This window comes from Lissotriton helveticus, chromosome 4_1 (assembly GCF_964261635.1).
Source record: "Lissotriton helveticus chromosome 4_1, aLisHel1.1, whole genome shotgun sequence".
Lineage (NCBI taxonomy): Eukaryota > Metazoa > Chordata > Amphibia > Caudata > Salamandridae > Lissotriton > Lissotriton helveticus.
The window spans coordinates 2114353261-2114374996 of NC_136063.1; the positions used below are offsets into that span (position 1 = coordinate 2114353261).

The window sequence follows — 21736 nt, forward strand, 5'->3', positions numbered from 1 at the left end:
GGGATGGTTCGATCCATGATGTACTTGGACTGTTCAACTTTTGAGAGAGGCATTACATCACTTACCCAGAGATACTACGTTAATCAAGACTCTCCGCAATCACTACAAACAGGCAATTACAGAGAGGAAAAGGTCTTTTCAAGAAGAGGCATGGTCCAATTTGAGTTGAGCTGCCGAGGCAAAGGATAGGAAGCTGTTTTGAAATACGATTAATGCCCCCTTCCTGAAATCTGATAAGATCCCAGAAATGTATTCCTCTGTAACCTACGATGCATGGGTGGAACATTTCCCCAACATTTTCAATTATACTATAATCAAGGGGCAGAGAAATGGGGACTGGCTAAACCTGCAATTGGCATCCAATCCCACTTAACATCTCTTTTGATGAAGTTATTTGTGCTATAAATTCTAGCGCTAGTGGAAGGGCCCCAAGAGCTTATGGCGTCCCGGTTGATGTTTTTAAGGCATCTAAAGAACTATGGGGACTTGTTTTAACTAGTTTTCAACGCAGCTGCCAAAAGCATAATTCCCCAGTCCTGGTCTGTGTCAATAATCATCTCCATTTTTAAAAAGGGTGACAAATCAGATCCTGAATGCTACCGCCCCATTTCCCTCCTGGACCCTTCTGTAAAATTGATGAGCAGGGTTTTGCTTTAGAGGCTGGAGGAATGGGCTTGGCAAAACTCTATTCTTTTCCCAGCCCAATCTGGGAGGGGCCTGGGAACAACTGAACAATGCATCAATTTAGATCTGCTAATAAGGAACTATACCTGGGCAGAGTCGGGGTCTCCATACCTCTGTTTTATAGATCTTAGCAGTGCGTTTGACCTAGCTAATTAGTCTTTTCTATGTTCAACCCTGACTAGCTTAGGTGCTCCCATGGCGATTATTTGTTTCTTGGCTCGCCTTTATGAGGATCTATCGAGCAAAGGTCCGCTTCGGTCCACGAGGCGAATGCTCACCTGATTTTAGTGTAGGTTAGGGTATTAGAGAGGGATTAGGCTGATGTACCCTTCATTACAGGGTATCCTATTCCAGTGTGGTTATATGCCGATAATGGCGTATTAATATCTAATATCTGCACATTTTACTATCTGGGGGTCCAGTTTACAAGTAATGGCATATGGGCGCAACAGATTGGAAATGCTAAACTGAAAATGAGCAGGAATTATGAGGGAATATTTCATTTTTCACCCAAACTGGGTTAGCGCCCGTTAAAAAAATTAGAATGAGATTTACAAGGCTAAAGTATTACCTGCTGCTACATTTGGGGTTGGTCTTTGGTATACACTACTAGCAAATCTCTTCAAATCGAAGTGAACACCTTTTTAAACGGCTGCTGTGTTTGCCTGCATCGGCCGCATCCCTAATTGTGCATAAAGAGGTGGGGGGGTTTTATCTGGAGGGTCTTCTTTTAATGAAACCATTGTTGCCTTGGTTCTCCATCTGGATGAAAGAAGAAACTAGCTTTACCAAACTGATTATGCTTGAAAATTGGATTATGCCTTTTCCAATCCATGGCTGGCCTATATAGTTTCTACAATTAATCTTGTGTTTCATTTGACAGTGGGGAGGAGCCAGCCACGTATTAGCATCAACTAAGAGTCACATTAAAGCTACTTTTAGTCTATATAGGTCTGAAGCTAAACTTCGTGCAGAGTCAAAGAAGACGATGGTTGCTATGCACATGTCCATGGAGGGACGAGAGTGGTGTCAGGACTATTTGACGTGTGTTAAAAACAGCCAACACTGGTATGTCCTAACAAGATTTAGAAGTGGCATGGTGCACCAATTGGTTGCATTTCTGGAGATCAATGCTTATACCCCAGACAAAACACCCTGTCCCTGAGATGGAATGCGCAAACAAAGCACACAGCACTTTATTTTATTTTGTAAGTTTTATAAGGAACTACGATGTCAACATTTGAAACTCCTTTTTTATTATTCAGAATACTAGAAACTATTATGATGCACTGACATTTCTGCTTGCACTAAACGATCAATTTGTGTGTTTTAGTGTTGCCCTTTTTATTTTAAAAGCTATCCACCTAAGGAAAAGTTTTGTGCTAAATTCTGTCAAGGGTATATGATTGTTATGTGATGACATCTTAAAGGATTTTTATTGTTTTATGAATTACATTACTTGAATTGCTTTTATATGTATGTACTTTTATGGCAGATTTTACTTGCCAAATAAAGTTCTTGAATTTAATTGAATTGACAAGATAGAATATATTAGAACAGAACAGAACATACGCATTGGTATAGCCAACAGGACTGTGCTAATACATGCAGTGCAAGGTACAATAAAGCCAGAAGAAGCAGAGAGTAGAACCACTTGCAGTTCAGTGCAAGCATACAATTGGTGGCAGAAGTATATACCCAAGCAACCAATAGCATTAGGTGAGAGGTGAATACTGCATTGGGATGAGTCCTTATGCGACTGTCAAAGTCTCAAACCAATGACTGAAAGAAGCTGGCCAAAGAAACCATGGATGAATGGGGCCATCCAAAGCCCACTCTATGTATATTGTAAGCAAAGGGTCTGTTTGACAGCTGCTCTGTCAAACCCCATGCCTAATAAAGTAAAGATAGCAAAACAATAGGATAGGATAGAACGGGATAGGGCAGAATACAATAAAATAGAAAAATAGAATAGAAACAAACATTATTTATTATTATAGAAAGTTTTAAAACAGAATGAATTAGAAGAGAATAGGTTGCATTTGCAATCGGTTTACAATTCCTTACCATGTTATGTGCTATCAAAATTTACAGTCATTGAGCAATGGATTTCCCTAAATGCCATGGTAACGATGTACAGGTGAGCATGAAATGATTCTCTTTTTCATTCAGGTTTGTATGCTCATAAACTCTTTCTGATAGATGTTTATGATCACCTGATGGTGTTTGACAGGAAACTGACATAAATGCTATAGACTACCTTGCAAAGTCTGTTACTTATGTTTTTTGCAGTCTGTGTAGCCAACGGAAAGACTTACTCCCACGGCGAATCGTGGCATCCAAATCTCCGTGCATTTGGAGTTGTGGAGTGTGTCGTCTGTACATGCAATTTTACCAAGCAAGAGTGTAAGAAAATTAACTGTCCAGAGGAATACCCTTGCAAATACCCACAAAAGAGAGAAGGCAAATGCTGTAAAGTTTGTCCAGGTATGGTGGCGACAAAAGTTGGATGTCATTGTTTATACAGTTCTTTACACTTTGCTGTTTGTGGATCGATGGATGTCAGGTTTGCACATGTGAAAACCCACAGAATGTTTCGATCTATATATTTTGCAGTACACTTAGGGGTACATGTATCAATAAACCGTTTTGCGAGCCCTTAATAGAGATTTTTATTGAATCGCTATTAAGAACGCGCAAAATGAAATTTATGTAGACGTCGCAATATTAATTGCGCTTCTTACATATTCCTTAATTGTGAATCGCAAATTGCGATCCGCAATTAAGGAATACCTACCCATTATGGGCCTAAAGGCCCATATTAGTAAATGGGAAGACATTCGCAATTTGCAAGTACCCATTAGGTACTCGCAAATGCAATTTCAAGGGTGCAAGGGTGTCAAAAGGACACCCTGTTGCACCCCTGAAATATGCATGTGTGCACATGTGGCGCAAATACATGCCCTAAGGGATCTATGTGCGCCACATGGCACTTTGAAAAATGCAAAAAAGTGAACTTTTCAAGGAAATCGCAAATTACCACCAACTTGAAGTTGGTGGTAATCACAAATTTTGAGGGTGCAAGAGTGTCAAAAGGACACCCTGTTGCACCCCTGAAATATGCATATGAATGTGTGCACATGTTCGCCACATGGCCCTTTGAAAAATGCAAAAAATTAATTTTTCAAGGACATTGCAAATTACCACCAACCTTGAAGTTGGTGTTTTTTTGCGATTTCTTAAGGCAAATTCGCACAACTTGGGTGCTTTCAGAATTGCATTTAAGGAATCTCAATTTGTGATTCCTTAAATGCATTCGCAAAATAGAGAATTGCTAATTTTGTGATTCCCAATTTTGCGATGGCCTTTTGGGATGATACATCCAAAAAAAGCTTTTTGCTGTTAGCAAACAGTCAGCCCGTTTGCGAACGGGAAAAAGGCTTGATACATATGCCCCTTAGGGTCCGAATTGCATAGATTGCCATGATTATTCTGGATTACACTGCTGCCTATGTAATTTTTCACCAGAATTTGCACTCCATGGCAGGTGCATAGGCACCAACAAACTCCAAATTAACTTGTGCCCACCCTCTGGCACAGAGCAGTCAGGCTAAACTTGAAGACAATGTGTAAAGTATTTGTGCAGCACTTCAACCAGTAAAACAGTGAAAACATCACACAAAGAGCCCACCCCGGTTAGAAAAAGAGTGCTTAATTTAATTAACAAAACAAGACGAAAATGTCAAAATATTCTGTCAGTAGAACCATCATTATGAATTTTTAAAGAATACACTGCAAAATAGCGCCTAAAAGCATAAAGCACCGACTGCGGCTATCTGGTGCACTGAAGTGGATCAAAGTCTAAAGTTCAGGCTGACAGTGACGGAGCGCATGTCAGACACAGTCCCAGATTAATCCAGCAGAAGGTTTATCTTGAAGCTCGATGAAGAGTCAAAACAGCAGGTAAGTTCATGAACAGGCGTTATTTGCATACAGGATGCCCCTTGCGACATTTAGCAGTTGTTCCACCACCAGCCAAGTCACAACTGACTGATGTGGAACTCCACCTCGTTCGCATGATTGTAGAATCACAAATTTGCTAGCATTCGCGACAAGAATTTGCAATTCTATTAAGGACACGGAGGCGAGGATTATGCTTCTCAAACTTTACTGCATCAAAACAGCAGCCAATGAAAATGTACCATTTTCTCCAGTAAACAGTAAAATTACTACATTTCCCATGAACACCATGGTTATAGGCACGCCCCCACAGTCCATAAGAACCCCCAGCGTGCACATCACATCCTCTTTCTTTGAGGCGATAAGTCCATAACGTGAACCAAACAAACAGTCCATAACATGAACCAAACAATCCTCCAACGTGGAAGAAGAACTTCAGGTCGTCATCTCGACGTCAGTCGTCTGTCAGTCCGACTTCTTATCCGATCCTGAAATAAAGGAAACAACACCACCGTAATCCTTGCATAAAAGGGTGGGTAAGCTTAATACATACAGTACATTAAGCCGGGTGGGATAATCCTCGCCTCCGTGTCCTTAATAGAATTGCAAATTCTTGTCGCGAATGCTAGCAAATTTGTGATTCTATGGCAGGACCGGAGGCTTCAGATTATGCTAGTTTAACGCTGATTAAATACCACAGAAGTAATGTCTCCCACCGGCTTGTAATAAAACGTCTTAAACGTTGAATCAGAGGACCAATCTGCACAATGCATAATATCTTGGATACTGGATCCTAAACCATATGACTTGGACGCCATCGCGCCTCTAACTGAATGAGCACCAAAAACATTTGTATCAACACCGGCTTCCTTCATAATGAACCGAAGCCATCTAGCAATAGTGGCAGCCGCCACTGGTTTAAAGGGCTTCTGAATAGCAATCAATAATTGTGAACAGCCCTGCGGCCGCAAGGCCTTTGTACATTCCTCGTAGGTCTTCAAACAATGGACCACACATAGTTTTTCATTGTCAGGAAAAGCATTATAAGATATATGTCTAGACATTGTTTTAGTACGACCCGTAATATGAAAAGAGACCCCTTCCGGGGTAAACACTCTACCTGTTACGTCGAGCGCTCTGACGTCTGAAGATCTTCTGCAAGAGGATAGACAAAGCAACATGGCTAATTTAGCCCACAATTGCTTCCTGGACAGGAGAGAATTAACCGGCCATCTGTCGAGCAAAGAAATCACAACTGAGACATCCCACAAACCCGTATATTTGGGTTTGGGAGGGTTAGCCACCCTGATGCCTTTCAACAACTTACAAACTACCGGGTGCATGCCCACCGGTTTACCATCCACCAGGGCATGCCCCGCCGAGATGGCCGAGCGAAAGTTGTTGACCGAACGATACGCTAGGCCACCTGTCGCCTTCTCGGATAAAAAGTTCAACACTTGGGATAACTCTGCCCCCACGGGATCCAGATGTCGTCCCACGCACCAATCCACCCAGTTCTTCCAGGCAGCGGAGTATCGCTTCCTGGTGGAAGGTGCCCAAGCCTGCTTGATAAAGTCTGCAGTCTTGTCCGAAATTCCTGGCATTTGCCACTGTTCCCTGAAAGCCTCCATGCCATCAGGGATAACCTGCCCTCCAACAGCAACGGGTGCTGTTCCTGACGAGGGCCCTGCAACAACCACTTCAAATCCGGCAGTAGCCGGGGGCGGTCGCAGCTCCACTGTAACAACTTGGGAAACCACGCTTGTGACGTCCACCACGGAGTCACCATGACAACTTCCGCCGCTTGCCGTATCACCTGAGTCATTACTCTGGGAATTAACAGAAAGGGGGGAAACGCATACTGGATCCCCTCCGACCAATCTTGGAGAAAGGCGTCCGTCGCTTCTGCCATCGGATCCGGTCTCCAGCTGAAGAACCGGGGAAGTTGATACGTCAACCTGGAGGCGAACAGGTCCGTCTGAAAAGGACCCCAAATCGCCTGTAACCAGAGAAAGACCTGGGGAAGCAGCTTCCAGTCGCTGTAATCCCTCAAGTGTCTGGAATGCCAGTCCGCCACTTGGTTGGCCTGACCCGGGATGTACTCCGCTATGACTGAAATCTGGTTCTGTAGACAGTACTGCCAAAACTCTTTGGCTATCTGGACAAGAAGAGACGACCTCGTGCCGCCCAACTTGTTGATATACCTCACTGCGGACACATTGTCCAGGCGCAGGAGGATGCAACATGATGTCTGCTTCGGGGATAACGTGCGGACCGCGAACGATCCCGCCAGTAATTCCAAACAGTTTATGTGAAGTTCCAGATCCTGAGACGACCATCTGCCGCCTGTGGAAACCTCTCCACAGCGCGCGCCCCAGCCCCATCTGCTGGCGTCCGACTCGATTACCACATCTGGTCGCGACCCGAAGATCGCTCTGCCGTTCCAGGCATCTACGTGTCCTAACCACCACTGGAGTTCGTGCCGAACTTCGTCCGTAAGCGGAACCGAGTCCGTATACGAGAGACCCTTCTGAAGGTGTCTGATCTTCAGACGTTGGAGGGCTCTGTAGTGCAAAGGACCCGGAAATATCGCCTGGATAGAGGACGCCAGGACTCCTACAATCCTGGCCAGTGTTCTGAGCGAGACTAACTGCCTGTCCAGCAGTTTCCCGATCTCCTTCTTCAAGTCCCTCAACTTCGCCTGTGGAAGAAGCAGCTGCGCCGTGAGGGAGTTGATCGTGAACCCCAGAAAGTCTATTACCTGAGTCGGGGTCACAACTGACTTCGCTAGATTGATCACAAATCCCAGTCCTTGTAACAAGGAAGTAGTCATGGTCAAGTGTTGCTGCAGCACTGACCGGTCCTGCTCCATGATCAGAATGTCGTCTAGGTAAATGATCATGCGCACACCCCTCTCCCTGAGGAAGGCCACCACTGGTTTCATTACCTTGGTGAAACACCAGGGAGCCGAGGAGAGACCGAAAGGAAGAGCTAAATACTCGTACCACCGGCCGCTCCACTGAAATTGCAGGAACCTGCGGTGAGGATGAAAAATCGGAATAGAAAGATATGCATCTTTCAGATCTAATCGCACTAACCAATCTCCTTCTTGCAACAAATCCGCTAACATGTGGATACCTTCCATTTTGAAATGGTTGTACACCAGATGCTGGTTGAAATCTCTGAGGTTGAGTACAAGTCTGTTGCCACCTCCCTTCTTTTGGACCAGAAAGACATTGCTGGCGAAGCCGCGAGGGCTTCTCTGGCAAAGAGCGATCGCGCCCTTCCTCAGCAAGTCTGCCACCTCTGCTTCTATAAAACTGTGATCTAGTTGGGAAAAATGGAGAGGTGGCGGGGGAAACGCTTGCGCCGGAGGAGAGTAGAATTCCAGCTTGAACCCCTGAACAGTCTGCAAGACCCAAACATCCTGAGTTAACATTTGCCATTGCCGCAGACAATGCCGCGTGCGACCCCCCAAAGGAAGAAAAGACACCTCTGTCAGACTCACCGGAACTTTGGTGGGACTTGAAATTCGCCCTGTTGTTTCCCGACTGGAAACGGCCCTTGTTGAAGCCTCGGCGTGAGGGATAGAAGGTTCCTCCGCGGGTAGAGTCCCACTCGCCGCGGCCGCGGCCAAAATCCCCTCTCTGGGAGCCTCTCTGGAATCCTCGGCCTGACGAGCGACCCCCGCCTCGCCCGGCCCTGTTGAAAACACCCTGCGTGAGGGCGCGTTTGATACCACTCTGGGCCTTATCCAACGCGGTGAAGGTGCCAACATACTTGGTGACGTCCTTCACGAACCTGTCTCCGAAGAGACACCCACCGGCCAGAGGGCCAGGTTCAGCTTCCGCCAGCTCCGTCAAGTTGCTGTCCATGCGCATTAGTAAGGACTTGCGCCTCTCCGAAGAGACGGCGCAATTTGCGTTACCCAGAAAGCAAATGGCGCGCTGAGTCCACTCAGCCAAGATGTCCGGATCTACAGGAGTCGCACCCTCTTTGGCCGCTAAGGCCATCTCTAGGATCTTCGCCAGGGGCCCAATGACATCCAACATCTTGTCTTGACAGCCTCGCCAGGCCCTGTCAAGCCCCCTCTTAGGGTCCTTCGAAAATTTTTTCAGGAAAGTGAGCATACTGGCATCTATCTCCGGTGTGTCCGCGACACCGTCCGGAATATCCGGACGCGGACATTCCGACCGCAGCCGGTTGCGCACCTCTCGAGGGAAGCTCTTACGGAGGTGGCTGTGAATGTAATCAGACACGTCCGCTGGCGGGACCCAGTCCGAAGACCGAGGGTGGATGATATCTGAAGGGTCAAAGTGGAAGGCCTTAGGGGCCTTGTCCTCCACAGGCTTAGAAGCCGGTCTGGCCTTCTTAGGGGGCGGAGGATGCTCCTCCGAAGTATCAGTATCGGTATCGGTATCAGTGTTAGTGGTGGTGGTATCCGTATCCACCACCACGGGACGTTTACTTTTCGCCTTGCCGCCAGAACGTGGCTGACTAGCGCATTCCTTCACCGGAAGGGAAGCCAAGGACTGCGCATGCGGCCATGACTGGCGCTCCTCCGGAATTGAAGTAGAGGTAGACGGAGCATCGCGCTTCTGCTTCTTGCGTTTATCGTATCCATGACGCTTCGCAAAGCCTTCCAACTGCTTGCGAATGGGGCGCAGGGCCACTGCGAGTGCTTGCTGCACAGTCTGGGGGACCTTCGTGTCCATGGCTCTGTCAACTGAAGCTTGGACCGAGGCATCCAAAGCTTCAACAATAGTATCCTCTAGAACAGCATCCTGCTGCCCTTCATTAGTAACCTCCCCATCTGCCTCTTCCTCCTCAGGGTATTTAACCCACTCTTCCATAATATCAAACTGACACTGAAATATAAGGGAATAACCCTGGCAGCCTTTGGGGGTGGTGGGGGGGGTCAGCCCACTGCACACAGTTAAAATCACAGAAACTGTACCCAAACCCCCTCAGCAAAGCTGTAGTCAGGAAGGCCAGTGGCCAAGGTCCTCAAATTTAGAGAGCGTGTGCCCACTCTGGACTCTCAAGTTATTCACCCTGCACAGGCGATCCCACAAGAGGCAAGCCGGTGTGTAGAAAGCGCAAAACGCGCTTTCCAGGAAGCCAGGGGGACGTGCCGAGGCGCGCCGCCCAAAACGCGACCAAAATACTACCAAAACCAGCCCAAATGGTCAGCGTCCTTGGGCGCGCGCGTCGGCCGTGAGCCACCCGGCCTGAACGCGGGGCGCATTAGGGAGCCTCCGCGCGCCTTCAGGCAGCCGGTAACGGGCCCCAGTGATTAGCGCGGATTGCCCCTTGCCGGTCAAAGACCGTGGAAAACACGCGCTGACAGCCGCGCCCTCCACAACGGAAGCAGCGCGCTGACAGGCGCTCGCTCCAAGGCGGGAGCAGCCCCTTGTAGAAGACGGCCCAAGCAACGAAGCGCAAGGTGAGCGCTCGAATCTATAAACATCGAAAATCACAAATGCACAAAAAAGAATATACATGCCACCAGGGAGCACCCCCGTCCTCAATTCAGAAGCGGAACCACCCGCATTAGGCAATCAATCCATACTTTCCCCAAGACACCCCCAAAGAGACAAGCAGAGTGAGGGGACAGGGAAGTGGCACTTAACTCTGTCTTGAGCAGCAAAGAAAGAGGATGTGATGTGCACGCTGGGGGTTCTTATGGACTGTGGGGGCGTGCCTATAACCATGGTGTTCATGGGAAATGTAGTAATTTTACTGTTTACTGGAGAAAATGGTACATTTTCATTGGCTGCTGTTTTGATGCAGTAAAGTTTGAGAAGCATAATCTGAAGCCTCCGGTCCTGCCATAGAATCCAGTTATGGGTTTTACATTCTTGACTCACGCAAGTATAACCATCTCCTTTCATTATTACAATAAAAGTTGGTTTAAAAAAAACCCAGAATAAATGGTTGAATGAAATATGCAACTTTAACGTGGAACAAATAAACAATGGTGTGGGAACATAGTAACAACAGTAATTCAAGTAAGAACATAATCACCAAGATCTCCTGGAATATGGGGAACTCGCCCTCTCCTACTTCTTGTCCTTAATCCTGTGACGTCATTGTGATCTACATCACCATTGCTATCCCCCCAACTAAAGGGGTTACATTAGTGTCCGAGCTCCTAGGAGATGAAGAAGTCATTTCACCATCTGACACCGTCATGGGGGCAGTAATAGGAGACTCAGTTTTGTTCTTCACCGCAGCATCATTGTTCTCATCTTTTTGATACATGCCACCCTCCTATATTTCCACCTCTCACCATTCCCTAACTCTACAACATAATGAAGAGCATGTACCACTCGGAACGCTCCTTTGAACTTTGACAGTCCTCCACCACATCTACCACTCCTCAGTTTCACCCATTCGCCCCGACCAATACATTGAGGAAGCTTATCCTCCTGAACATGCACCTGGTGATGTAACCTGTGAACTAAATCCTTGATCCATGTGGGAACCAACTTTGTAGCTGATGTCCTCCCACGCATCAATTCAAAGGGTATCTTTCCTGTTCCTCCATGTACACATGTGTGATATGCCCACACAATCTCAGAGACTAACATGCCAACATCTCTTCCACTGACTAGTGCCATTTGTATTGCCCCTTTGACCATGCAGTTTGCCATCTCTACCATGCCATTCCCTTGAGGATTGTAAAGAGAGGTTCAGTTGTATTTCACTCCAGAAGCCTCCAGAAACTCACACATCACTTGAGAAGTGAGTTGTGTACCATTATCTGTAATTATCGCAGATGGCACACCTTCTTCATACCAAATATATTTCAATGCTCCTACAGTCGCAATGGTGGTTACCTCCTTCATAAATTTTACAATTAGCCACTTGGTGTGCACATCCACAACCACCAAGGCAAATCTATAATCTATCTTCAACTCATTCATGGGACTGATGAAATCCATACAGATGGTATGCCACGGCTTGCCTGTGTCTACTATGTGTACTACATCAACTTGCACTCATACTTTCAAGCGTTTTTCGCTGTAAGAGAGTAGGATCTGCTTACTATGGTTACCCCCAGTTTTTGCTGGTGTTTCACTATTTTTCGTCTTTAGTCTGGCTGGGGCCCTGCTAACCAGGACAACCGGCCAAGCTGCTTCCTCTCCAAAATGATTGCATGTACTTTAGGTACACTCCAGATTGGTTACTGGGTTACCATTGTGAGTCTCTAGTATATGGTACCTTACTTACCAAGGGCATAAGTACCCCAGAGGCCTACCAGGGGCGGAAGCATGTATTATGCCACCCCTGGGAAGCCTTCCAAAATGGCACCACAGGTCTGCTACTGCAGCCTGGGTAAGGTGGTCCATGCACCCCTTGCTAACATATAGGTTACCTATAACTACCTTTAATCACTGACACATATAAACCTATACGTCACTCCTATGGTATGCCTTATCAATCCTGAAGGCAGAGTGCTTGGTTTTGTGAGAGAGGGAGCCCATGCATGAGCAAGACTCCTCTGCAGCTTTCAGAATCTATTCTCTGAGGCTGTTCTGTGATGCAGCCAGACCATATACTCTTAAGTGCATTATAACCTCGCAGTAATGCTAACTTTGGAATAGCTACATGGAAACATGTCATGTTTGGTGTCAAACACTTTGGAATCCTACCCCCCCACCCCCCGCCAGTCCTGGCGGCGGGGGTAGAATTCCACCCTTCTAGAGGGAGAAGACATGTACACACTAACCTAACTGACTGGTAATAGTTTAAAAGAGCTACAGCATCACAAAATGGATGCTGCAACCACAGACACGAATCTGACCTCCTGCTGCTGGACGAAACTCCAGCAGGGGAGGCCTGGACGATAGGTTTCTTGTCACAGGGAGGTGTAACCACCTCTTAGACAGGCTTTAGTGTATTGGGGCTGGGTGGGTGCATTCATAGAATGCTTTTCAGACAGTGCTGGGGGCACACTTGGTGTCCCTGTGCATACCCCAGTTCAAACCGGTTGCAGGGGCACTCAGCCCCTACTCTGGTGTGAAACTGGACAAAGGGAATGGGGAGTAACCACCCCCCTCCCTGGATTCGCCCATAGCTGGGTCCCCAGAGTATGTCAAACCCCCTAGCTTAGTATTAGCATGGGACCCCAGTCCTTAGGACTTCAGATTACACCTGGACGAAACTCTGCCACAGATATCCTGCTCAAGCAGGCACCAAGAAGCTTCTTGCCGGTCTGCATTTCCGAGGCTCCCGCCAGGCCCCAAAGTATTTGCGACTCAGTACATGGACTTCTACACTTCTCAGAGGCCGACACGAGATCCCAGCAAAGCTGAGACCCACAGCCCTCACGAGTGACGTGGGACTGGAACTCCTAGACACTGTGCACATTTGCTAGTGCATCAACTTCGCGAGATTTCCCGAAGTTGTGCATTGGGCTACTTGTAGTCCAAGCCCCGAGCACCATTTGCACTGAAGATTGTGGGCCTACACTCCGACCAGTGTTCTGTGGGCCCGCTTCTTGCATTTCCGCTCAAGGCTCCTTCACGATCCCTGGTCCATCGTGTGGTGGGTCCCCACGAAGGTCACTCTTCTGTTTCTTGGGTTTCCCTGGTTGCTTCAGACGTGTCCTGACTCCCCTCCAAAGGGTGAGTCCCTCAGACCTTGCTGGTCTTCACCGAAGCCAATCTTTGCTTTCTACGGGGGTTGCTGTTGCCAAGGCTTGTTGAGTCCAATCCAGAAACCGAAACCGCAGCACTCTACATCCTTCATGGGACAGCTCGAATCCAGCTCTTGGTTGTCATTGACGCCTCCTGGTCCTTCGTGGCTGAAGAGTCAAGCTTCACCTTCTTCACCTGAAATAACCCGACATCGGTTGGCATCTTCTCATCGCCTTCCTGGTCACTGGCAAGTGAACCAGATTCTGTCCCCTCTGCTTTCAGGTTCTTCACATCTCTGATCCACCCTTGGATCCACCCAGACACTTTCCACTTGGATGCCAGCAGCACTTTGCTGCAGCTCTCCATTGAAATCGATGACGAAACCCGACACGAAAAGACACCTATGCACTGGCTTCCCTGGGTGAGGTAACTCGAGTACTCCGGTGCTCCCATGGGGGATGACTCTAGAACCTCCTGGTTCTAAAGGGGTTTGCTCCAAGTCCTCTTGTATGTGTCCTTAATCTTTAAAATTCCAACAGCGACTTTCCCCATAGAAGTTAATGGTGATTCGCAGCTGTGTGTAGACACCGCACGCGTCCCCTGTGGGTCCCCTGTGTCGCTACCTTGGGTGGTTAGTGGTGACCCCAGCGGTTATAAAGGCTCTAGGCCTTGTATCTATGTCAGTCGTGGTTCTTATACCACTTTATTAATATATGGTTTGGTACGCCCCTAGGGCTCAACCTATATTCGCCATGCTCTAATCCGGCCGAAAACAACAATACCACAATCGGAATGCTGGCGGATCATTTAGATCTCAAAATCGCATTGCTCTGATCTTGAATCGCCGAGAAATGAACCGCGACATCACCGTAAGAAATTAAGCTAAGATGGTGCATGGGGAGCCTCGGGACCACGCTCGAGGGCCGGGAGAAGTGAACTGCGATGTCGCAGACCACTGCTTTACCATCTGATGGCCCCCCGTTCACTTATTTGCCAGCTGACTCCCCTGGGGAGGAAACTCCACATTGAAGAACCCACCTGTCTGCGCCATTAGGGAGGTATGGGTGCTGCCAGAGGGGGAGGGGCCTGCAAATCCGGCCTGCGGCTTCCCCACGGCCGGGCCCATTCTCCAGACTGAGTCCTCGGCCAGGAAACATAAGGACACTGGCGCTACCTTCGCGCCGCTCCACTGCACGGCAACCACCCCTTTGTGTGAGGCGGCTCCACCTCATATACCGCCTGGGAACCTTCTCCAGCGCCGTCACCACCAGCAGCCTCTCCCTGCAGCCTTTGGGAGCTTTGAGACACCGGCGCCTCGTGGATGGAGGGAAGTTTTAAGGGCAGCCCACCGCTCTCTGTATCGCAGCATCACTGTCGGGCCCTGAGGCGCCCAGGGTCCCCCCACCATTAAGATCCTGCACAAGTAGTTAAAACGCACTATTTTTCAACAAGACTAGGGAGGGCCTGCAGGCTTTGGAGCTGTGCCCTGCACCTCTCCCCTCACTGCTCTTGGTACATACAAGAGGTGACTGCCCCCAACGATCCAGGCCATAATTGCTGGGAGAGCAGAAGGCACAGGCGGCGACCTGCTTTATTGGTCAAGAGGTGGATCACTTTTCACCGCACAGGAGATCCAGGATCATCGCCCTAAGGTTTTCACGCCCGCGTCTGAGTTGGTCAATTAAACTCCTTAGCCGGTCATTACCAAGATGGCCGCCGATCTGTAGCTGGTTAAGATGCTCCCACGGCCGGGATCATCAGCATTTAAAATATCCTGCGGATAACCTGCCATCCACCTACCATTTTACCACAGTGCCCCTAGACCTGTCATTATTACTGTGGCTAATCTATTGTTCACTTGTAGCTGAAGGCAGAGGTGAGCGGACCCCCCCCAGCGCGAGGAAAAATGGTGGCTCCTACCATGCTTTTCCCGCCGAGAGGGGAGATGCGCCCAGGCGGGCTTCTAGTGGACTGTGTTACCCCCGATCACATATTGACGCTTGGGAGATCTTGTGATCTTTTAAGAGCTAAGGGAGACTGGCCCATCCTTCCCTGTAAAGTACTGTAGCACCTGCCATCTTGATCAGCCCTCACCTGTTCCTGTTCACCCACCAGGACATTTACACTGAGAACTTTCTCTAGTCAGCTGAGACCTAGCCATTTTGACAGATGCCCGGTGGAGCTACCTCACGAGCTAAAGGGGAGATGGACTATGGATTCCCTCCTTGACCATCAGCTACCCAGCCGTTCTTTGGGCAAACTCTCCTGCATCTCTCCTGTCCTTATCTCCCTCCTCCCCCTTCACCCTACCCCCTACACCTTTCCGCTCTACCCTTCTCCTCTTTCCAGCTATTGACCTTTGCCCTCTCCCATCCTTGCTCACATTTCCCACCCTGATTAAAAACTGGACATTCTTCTGTGAGCTTTCCCTCATCAGTTGAGACCTAGCTTTTTGACTGATGCCCGATGGAGCTACCTTGTTTAGCTAAAGGGGAGACGGACTGTGGATTCCCTCCTAGGACATCACCTACCCAGTCGGTCATTGGGTAGACTTCCTTTCGTCTCTCCTGCCGTCTTTTCCCTCATCCTCCCCTTTCCCCCTTCCGCTCAATTTGTCTCACCTTCCTTTCCTCTATCAATGTGTTGATTATTTTTGATGTTATGTGTAATTGTTATAACTTTTCTGTAACATTGTGTGACCTAATGTAAAGCGCTCTGATACCTACGGGTCTAGCCATCGCCATATAAAACTCATAAAATAAATAAATAAATATTGTGCTAATTTACTGTGTGCTAAATAAGTTTACTGAATGTACGCTTGCCTCTAGCCTCATAAAGAGACTAGGGGGATGTGTTTAGAATAAATACATATATTTTATATATATACCTGGTGTGGTTCTCCTTTCATTTGGTCTTTCATGTGACTATAGACTGGTAAAACAAGCTGCTTTACATTCCTTCAAGACTTAGCCTGAAGGCTGCTCTCCACAGCTACCACGAGGATAGCTTTCTATATAGGTTGTCTTTAAACCTCCCATCAATAGGGGTCGTTTGGACTGGTGCAAGGTGCCCTCTAGAATAGTGGACAGCATATGCCAGGCCTACTTCGCACAACATCCTTACCGGGCCACCGACGATCCACACGCAAATATTTATTTGTTCTAGTTTGTCCTAAATAGCTCTTGTGTGCTATTTCAATAAGTTTACTCCTCAATCCTTGGGGAGGAACAAAATGTTCACCTCTCATTATTACTGCAACACCAAGCACTGACAACTCACCCTGGAGTTTTATGTAAGGCCTTAATCCAAGGGGCCCAGGACTCTCTCTTCTGCTTCCTTGCCACACCAAATTGTTCACCTCCTGCAGGGTAAGATCCAGTTCCATCTCTTTAATCCATTCACTCTTTATGATAGCATTGGCATCCACAACACTCAATACATCCTGGGCTGTAGCCACAACACCTTCACTTTCCTTGGCCTCTACCGAAGGCCAATCCAATTTTTGCCATTCCTGATATAGCCCGCTTGAATGTTCCTCCACCCCTGAATGAGCTCCACATTGTAACAGCATTCTTGTAATCGAGCAGCCAAACTGGCAAGTCTGGTGGAACATTTACTTGTCCCCCAGGAATAATACTTTCAAAAGAGGTTTATGATCTGATCGTCACAAAAAGCGTGTACCCCAAAGAAAAGTTCTAAAATATTCACCAGCTCATGCAGCTGCCAAAGTCTCCCACTTGATTACAGAATAGTTCCTCTCAGAACAAGTCAAAGTTCTGGACGCAAAAGCCACGGTCTTCTCATGACCTTCATGCATTTTTGCAAGCACTACTCCCAATCCAGTGGCACTGGCATCTACTGTTAGAATAGACTGCAGTTTAGTGTTGAAAGGTGTGAGAGTATCAGCTTCATGAACTTCCTTCTTGATGGTGTCAAAGCAAGATTTTTGACTCTCTCACCACACAAATGTCATTGATTTCTTTAAGAGTATTATTAAAGTTTCCATCTTCTACGAAAACCTCTGTACAAACTGAATAATATTCAATGAGACCTAAAAACAATCTCAACTGGTCTTTATCTCTAGGTGTGGTGGCTAACTTGATGGCATCTCGCCAATTCTCCTTCAGCCTAACTCCTTCCGCAGATACGTTAGAACCCAAATATTCAACACGGTCAACTAAGAATTTACACATTTCACGGCTTAGCGACAATGCTGCCTCTTTTATCTTATGCAACGCCTGACTCAAAACTAAATTATGTTGTTCAACAGTACTTTCAAACACAAGAATGTCATTTTGGAAATAAATTATATTGGACATGTCTTTAAACAGTTTACTCATCATGCGTTGAAAGACGCTCACAACAGAGCACAGTCCAAAAGGCATCCTGGTGCACTGAAATACTCCCTCCATGGTGATGAATACAGTGAGGGTTTCTGTTCATGATGTTTGATTTGGTGGTATGCATTTTTCAAGTCCAATTTGGAGAAATACTTCCCTCTGCTCAAAGCCAAGATCAGGTCATTTAAGTTTGGTATAGGATACATGTCCATCTCCAAATTTTGATTGAGTGACCTCAATTCAATGCAAAACCTAAGTTTACCATTCAGTTTTTCAGTAATTACTACCAGAGAAGCCCACATTGAGCTTTCAATAGATTCTATCAACCCAGATGACACCATATCTTTGAGCAGCTCCTTAACAGCTTCTAGGGCCATCAGAGGAATCTCAGTATGATGAAATGAAATGAAAAAGAAACTTAATAAAGCGCACTGCGGCCAAGCGGCTTCCTGGCGCTGAAACCAAACAAGACTCTGCGGGGGAAACCAAGGGAGCTAACAGGGGAATGCCTGGGAGAACATAAATGTTTTCAGAGCTTTACGAAAGTGGGCATAGATGGGGATAGAGCGGATAGAGAGAGGGAGAGTGTTCCAGAACCGGGGGGCCAGAACCGAAAAGCTGTTCTGGATTTGCGAAAGCGGGGGACATGCAGGAGGGAAAGAGAAGAGGAGTGGGGGTGTAGGGAGTGATCAAAGAACGAATAAAGAGGAGGGCTGAGTGGGTGTAGGCCCGAAAGGCCAAGCAGGCCAATTTGAAAAATGATCTGAGATGCACGGGGAGCCAATGGAGGGACTTGAGTGCAGGCATGATGTGAGATGATTTGGGAAGGCGGAGGATGAGGCGGGCAGCCTGATTTTGGGTGGCCTGTAGGCGTCGGATTTCATAGGCAGGTATGCCTACGTACAGGCCATTCCCATAGTCAAGGCGAGAGGTGATAAGGGCTAGGACTATGGATTTAAGGGCGTCCGCTGAGAAATACCGGGAGATCTTCCGGATGAGACGGAGGGACAGAAAACAAGAGGATACGACGGAGCTGACTTGGGCATGCATAGTGAGGTCATGGCTGATCTTGATGCCCAAGGTCCGAACGGAGGAGGCCGGAGAGGGAGGGGGGCCAAAGGAAGGGGGCCAGTGAATCGAGGACCAAGGATTGGAGGGACCACCGTGAGGACAAGCTCCGTTTTATCAGGATTGAGCTTTAAGTGATTGGTGCTCATCCAATCAGAAATAAAAACTAAAGTGGAGCAGAATTTGGGAAGGGAAACCGAGGGGGAAGAAAGATCAAAGACGGGCTGGAGGTCATCCGCGTAATTATACACAGAGACCCCCAGCTCGCGAAGGGAAATGATAAGGGGGTGAATATAGAGATTAAAGAGAAGCGGGGAGAGGGAGGAGCCTTGAGGGACCCCACAGGTAACTTGACGAGGGGGAGCGGAAAAACCCGAGAGGTGAACCGCTTGGGACCTGCCCGAAAGAAAGGAAGCAAGCCAAGAAAAGGCTACGCCTCGAATGCCCGCTGCGCTGACACGGTCGAGAAGAGTGGCATGGTCGACTGTGTCAAACGCAGCGGACAGGTCGAGGAGAACCAGGGCTTGGGGAAGATTGGTGTCCGCTTTCCCCTTGAGTTCGTCCAGGACGGCGATGATAACTGTCTCCGTGGAGTGTCCTGGTCGAAAGCCTGCCTGATGGGAGGCCAGGAGGTGGTTCTCCTCGACATAAGAAGACAGGCAAGATGTGACGTGGCTTTCAAGGATCTTCCCCAAGTAGGGGAGGAGAGAAATAGGCCGGAAATTAGAGGGGAGAGAGGGATCTAGTCCGGGTTTCTTAAGAATGGGAAGAACCATTGCGGTTTTAAAAGAAGAAGGAACAGAACCCAAAGCCAGGTACTAATGGCTTCTTTCTGCGAATCTAAAGAGAGACCAGTAAGATCAGGCATTGAAGAGGCCAGGGAAGACGAGAGTAGGTTGAGATCCGTTTGGTTCCAGCTGCGAGCTAGTATATTTTTAGGTAAGGGCAGTTTGACAGTAGATGCGGAGAAGATGGAAAAAAAGATAGTAAAATGATCAGACCAAATACAGGGAAGTATAGAAGGGGGTGATATATCGCGGCGCAATGACCAGATCTGGTCAAGGGTATGACCCTTGACATGGGTGGGGACCAAGATGTGAGGCAAGAAGTTCAGACACTGGAGGGTGGCAGAGAAGTCTTTGGAAGAAGAATCTTCTCTAGGGTCACCTGGCCAGTAGTTGAAATCGCCAAGTAGGATGACCGATGAGTGGTTGACCGCCAGAGTGGCCAAGAGATCCTGCAAGGTAGGAACAAATAGGGGCATGGATTGAGGGGGACGGTACATGAGGACGACGGTGAAGGGATCAGGGAGATTAAGAGAACGGGCCACCAAATAATCCACATTGGGTATTGGTGGGTGGTCAAGGAGCTGAAAATTCAGGGTGGAGCGGATAATCATCGCCACGCCACCCCCAGCCTTCCCAGCCGGGCGATCCGCATGAAGGGCATAATAGGTGTCGGGGAGAATAGCCAAGAGATCCGGGAGAGAGTCGGTAGAAAACCAGGTTTCAGTGAGAAATAAGTAATCAGGGGAATCAGTGCTCAGGAGATTGAAGAGTTCCATCTGATGCCTGACTGCCGACCGAGTGTTGAGCAGGCAAGCAGTAGCTGCAAGAGAAGTGGATGAGGAGCAAGAAGCAGGCGGGGGAGCGGGAGAGGGAGAGATGGGGCTGTGAGTGAGAGGAGGTGAGCAAGGTGGGCGTGGGTCAAGAATACCGAAGGAGTCAAGACGTTGCAGCAGAGGGGGGGGAAGAGGGAGGGGGGCCAGGTGTGCAGAGAGTTGGACTGAAGAGTAGACCAGAGGACGGGCAGGGTCTGTGGCCCCTGGTCCCGGCCGGTCGCGGACGGGCGCAGACGGGCTTGCCTTAGGCGCACCCGCTGCGCCCGTCCGCTGCGCGTACGTGGGAGGCACATGTTGTATAGCGACGTTCAGGGCGTGGCCTCGGACAGGTGGGCGTGGCCTGCGGGGAGGCTCGCTGATGGCGGCGAGTAGGGAGAGCCTGTCCCGCAGCAGCATTCACCTCGGCTGCGCGGGGAGCAGGGAGGCAAGCAAGAGTCCAAAAGAAGGTAGGTGATCAAGAATTAAACACAGTGAAGTGGACACAGGTTTTTTTAAAAAGGACAGGATTCGAATATGGCTGCGCTCCCGGGGAAGCCTCAGGAGAGTCTGAAGAGGGACTGAGCTCGTATTCAGCTCCTAATAAGTGTCGGGGTGGGCGTGGCCTCGGGCAGGTGGGCGTGGCCTGCGGGGAGGCTCGCTGATGGCGGCGAGTAGGGAGAGCCTGTCCCGCAGCAGCGTTCACCTCGGCTGCGCGGGGAGCAGGGAGGCAAGCAAGAGTCCAAAAGAAGGTAGGTGATCAAGAATTAAAAACAGTGAAGTGGACACAGGTTTTTTTTAAAAAAGGACAGGATTCGAATATGGCTGCGCTCCCGGGGAAGCCTCAGGAGAGTCTGAAGAGGGACTGAGCTCGTATTCAGCTCCTAATAAGTTTTGGGGTGGGCGTGGCCTCGGGCAGGTGGGCGTGGCCTGCGGGGAGGCTCGCTGATGGCGGCGAGTAGGGAGAGCCTGTCCCGCAGCAGCGTTCACCTCGGCTGCGCGGGGAGCAGGGAGGCAAGCAAGAGTCCAAAAGAAGGTAGGTGATCAAGAATTAAAAACAGTGAAGTGGACACAGGTTTTTTTAAAAAAGGACAGGATTCGAATATGGCTGCGCTCCCGGGGAAGCCTCAAGAGAGTCTGAAGAGGGACTGAGCTCGTATTCAGCTCCTAATAAGTGTCGGGGTGGGCGTGGCCTCGGGCAGGTGGGCGTGGCCTGCGGGGAGGCTCGCTGATGGCAGCGAGTAGGGAGAGCCTGTCCCGCAGAAGCGTTCACCTCGGCTGCGCGGGGAGCAGGGAGGCAAGCAAGAGTCCAAAAGAAGGTAGGTGATCAGGAATTAAAAACAGTGAAGTGGACACAGGTTTTTTTTAAAAAAAGGACAGGATTCGAATATGGCTGCGCTCCCGGGGAAGCCTCAGGAGAGTCTGAAGAGGAACTGAGCTCG

At 48.6% G+C, this 21736-nt stretch overlaps 1 protein-coding gene across 1 annotated transcript in view; it reads left to right on the top strand.

The window, feature by feature from the left end:
• CHRDL1 (chordin like 1) overlaps positions 1–21736 on the top strand; it is a 665356-nt gene that overhangs the window by 610249 nt on the left and 33371 nt on the right. Inside the window, exon 8 of the mRNA XM_078688799.1 lies at positions 2977–3171. Within this exon, the coding sequence (XP_078544925.1) occupies positions 2977–3171 (195 nt within the window). The remainder of the gene's footprint in view (positions 1–2976; positions 3172–21736) is intronic.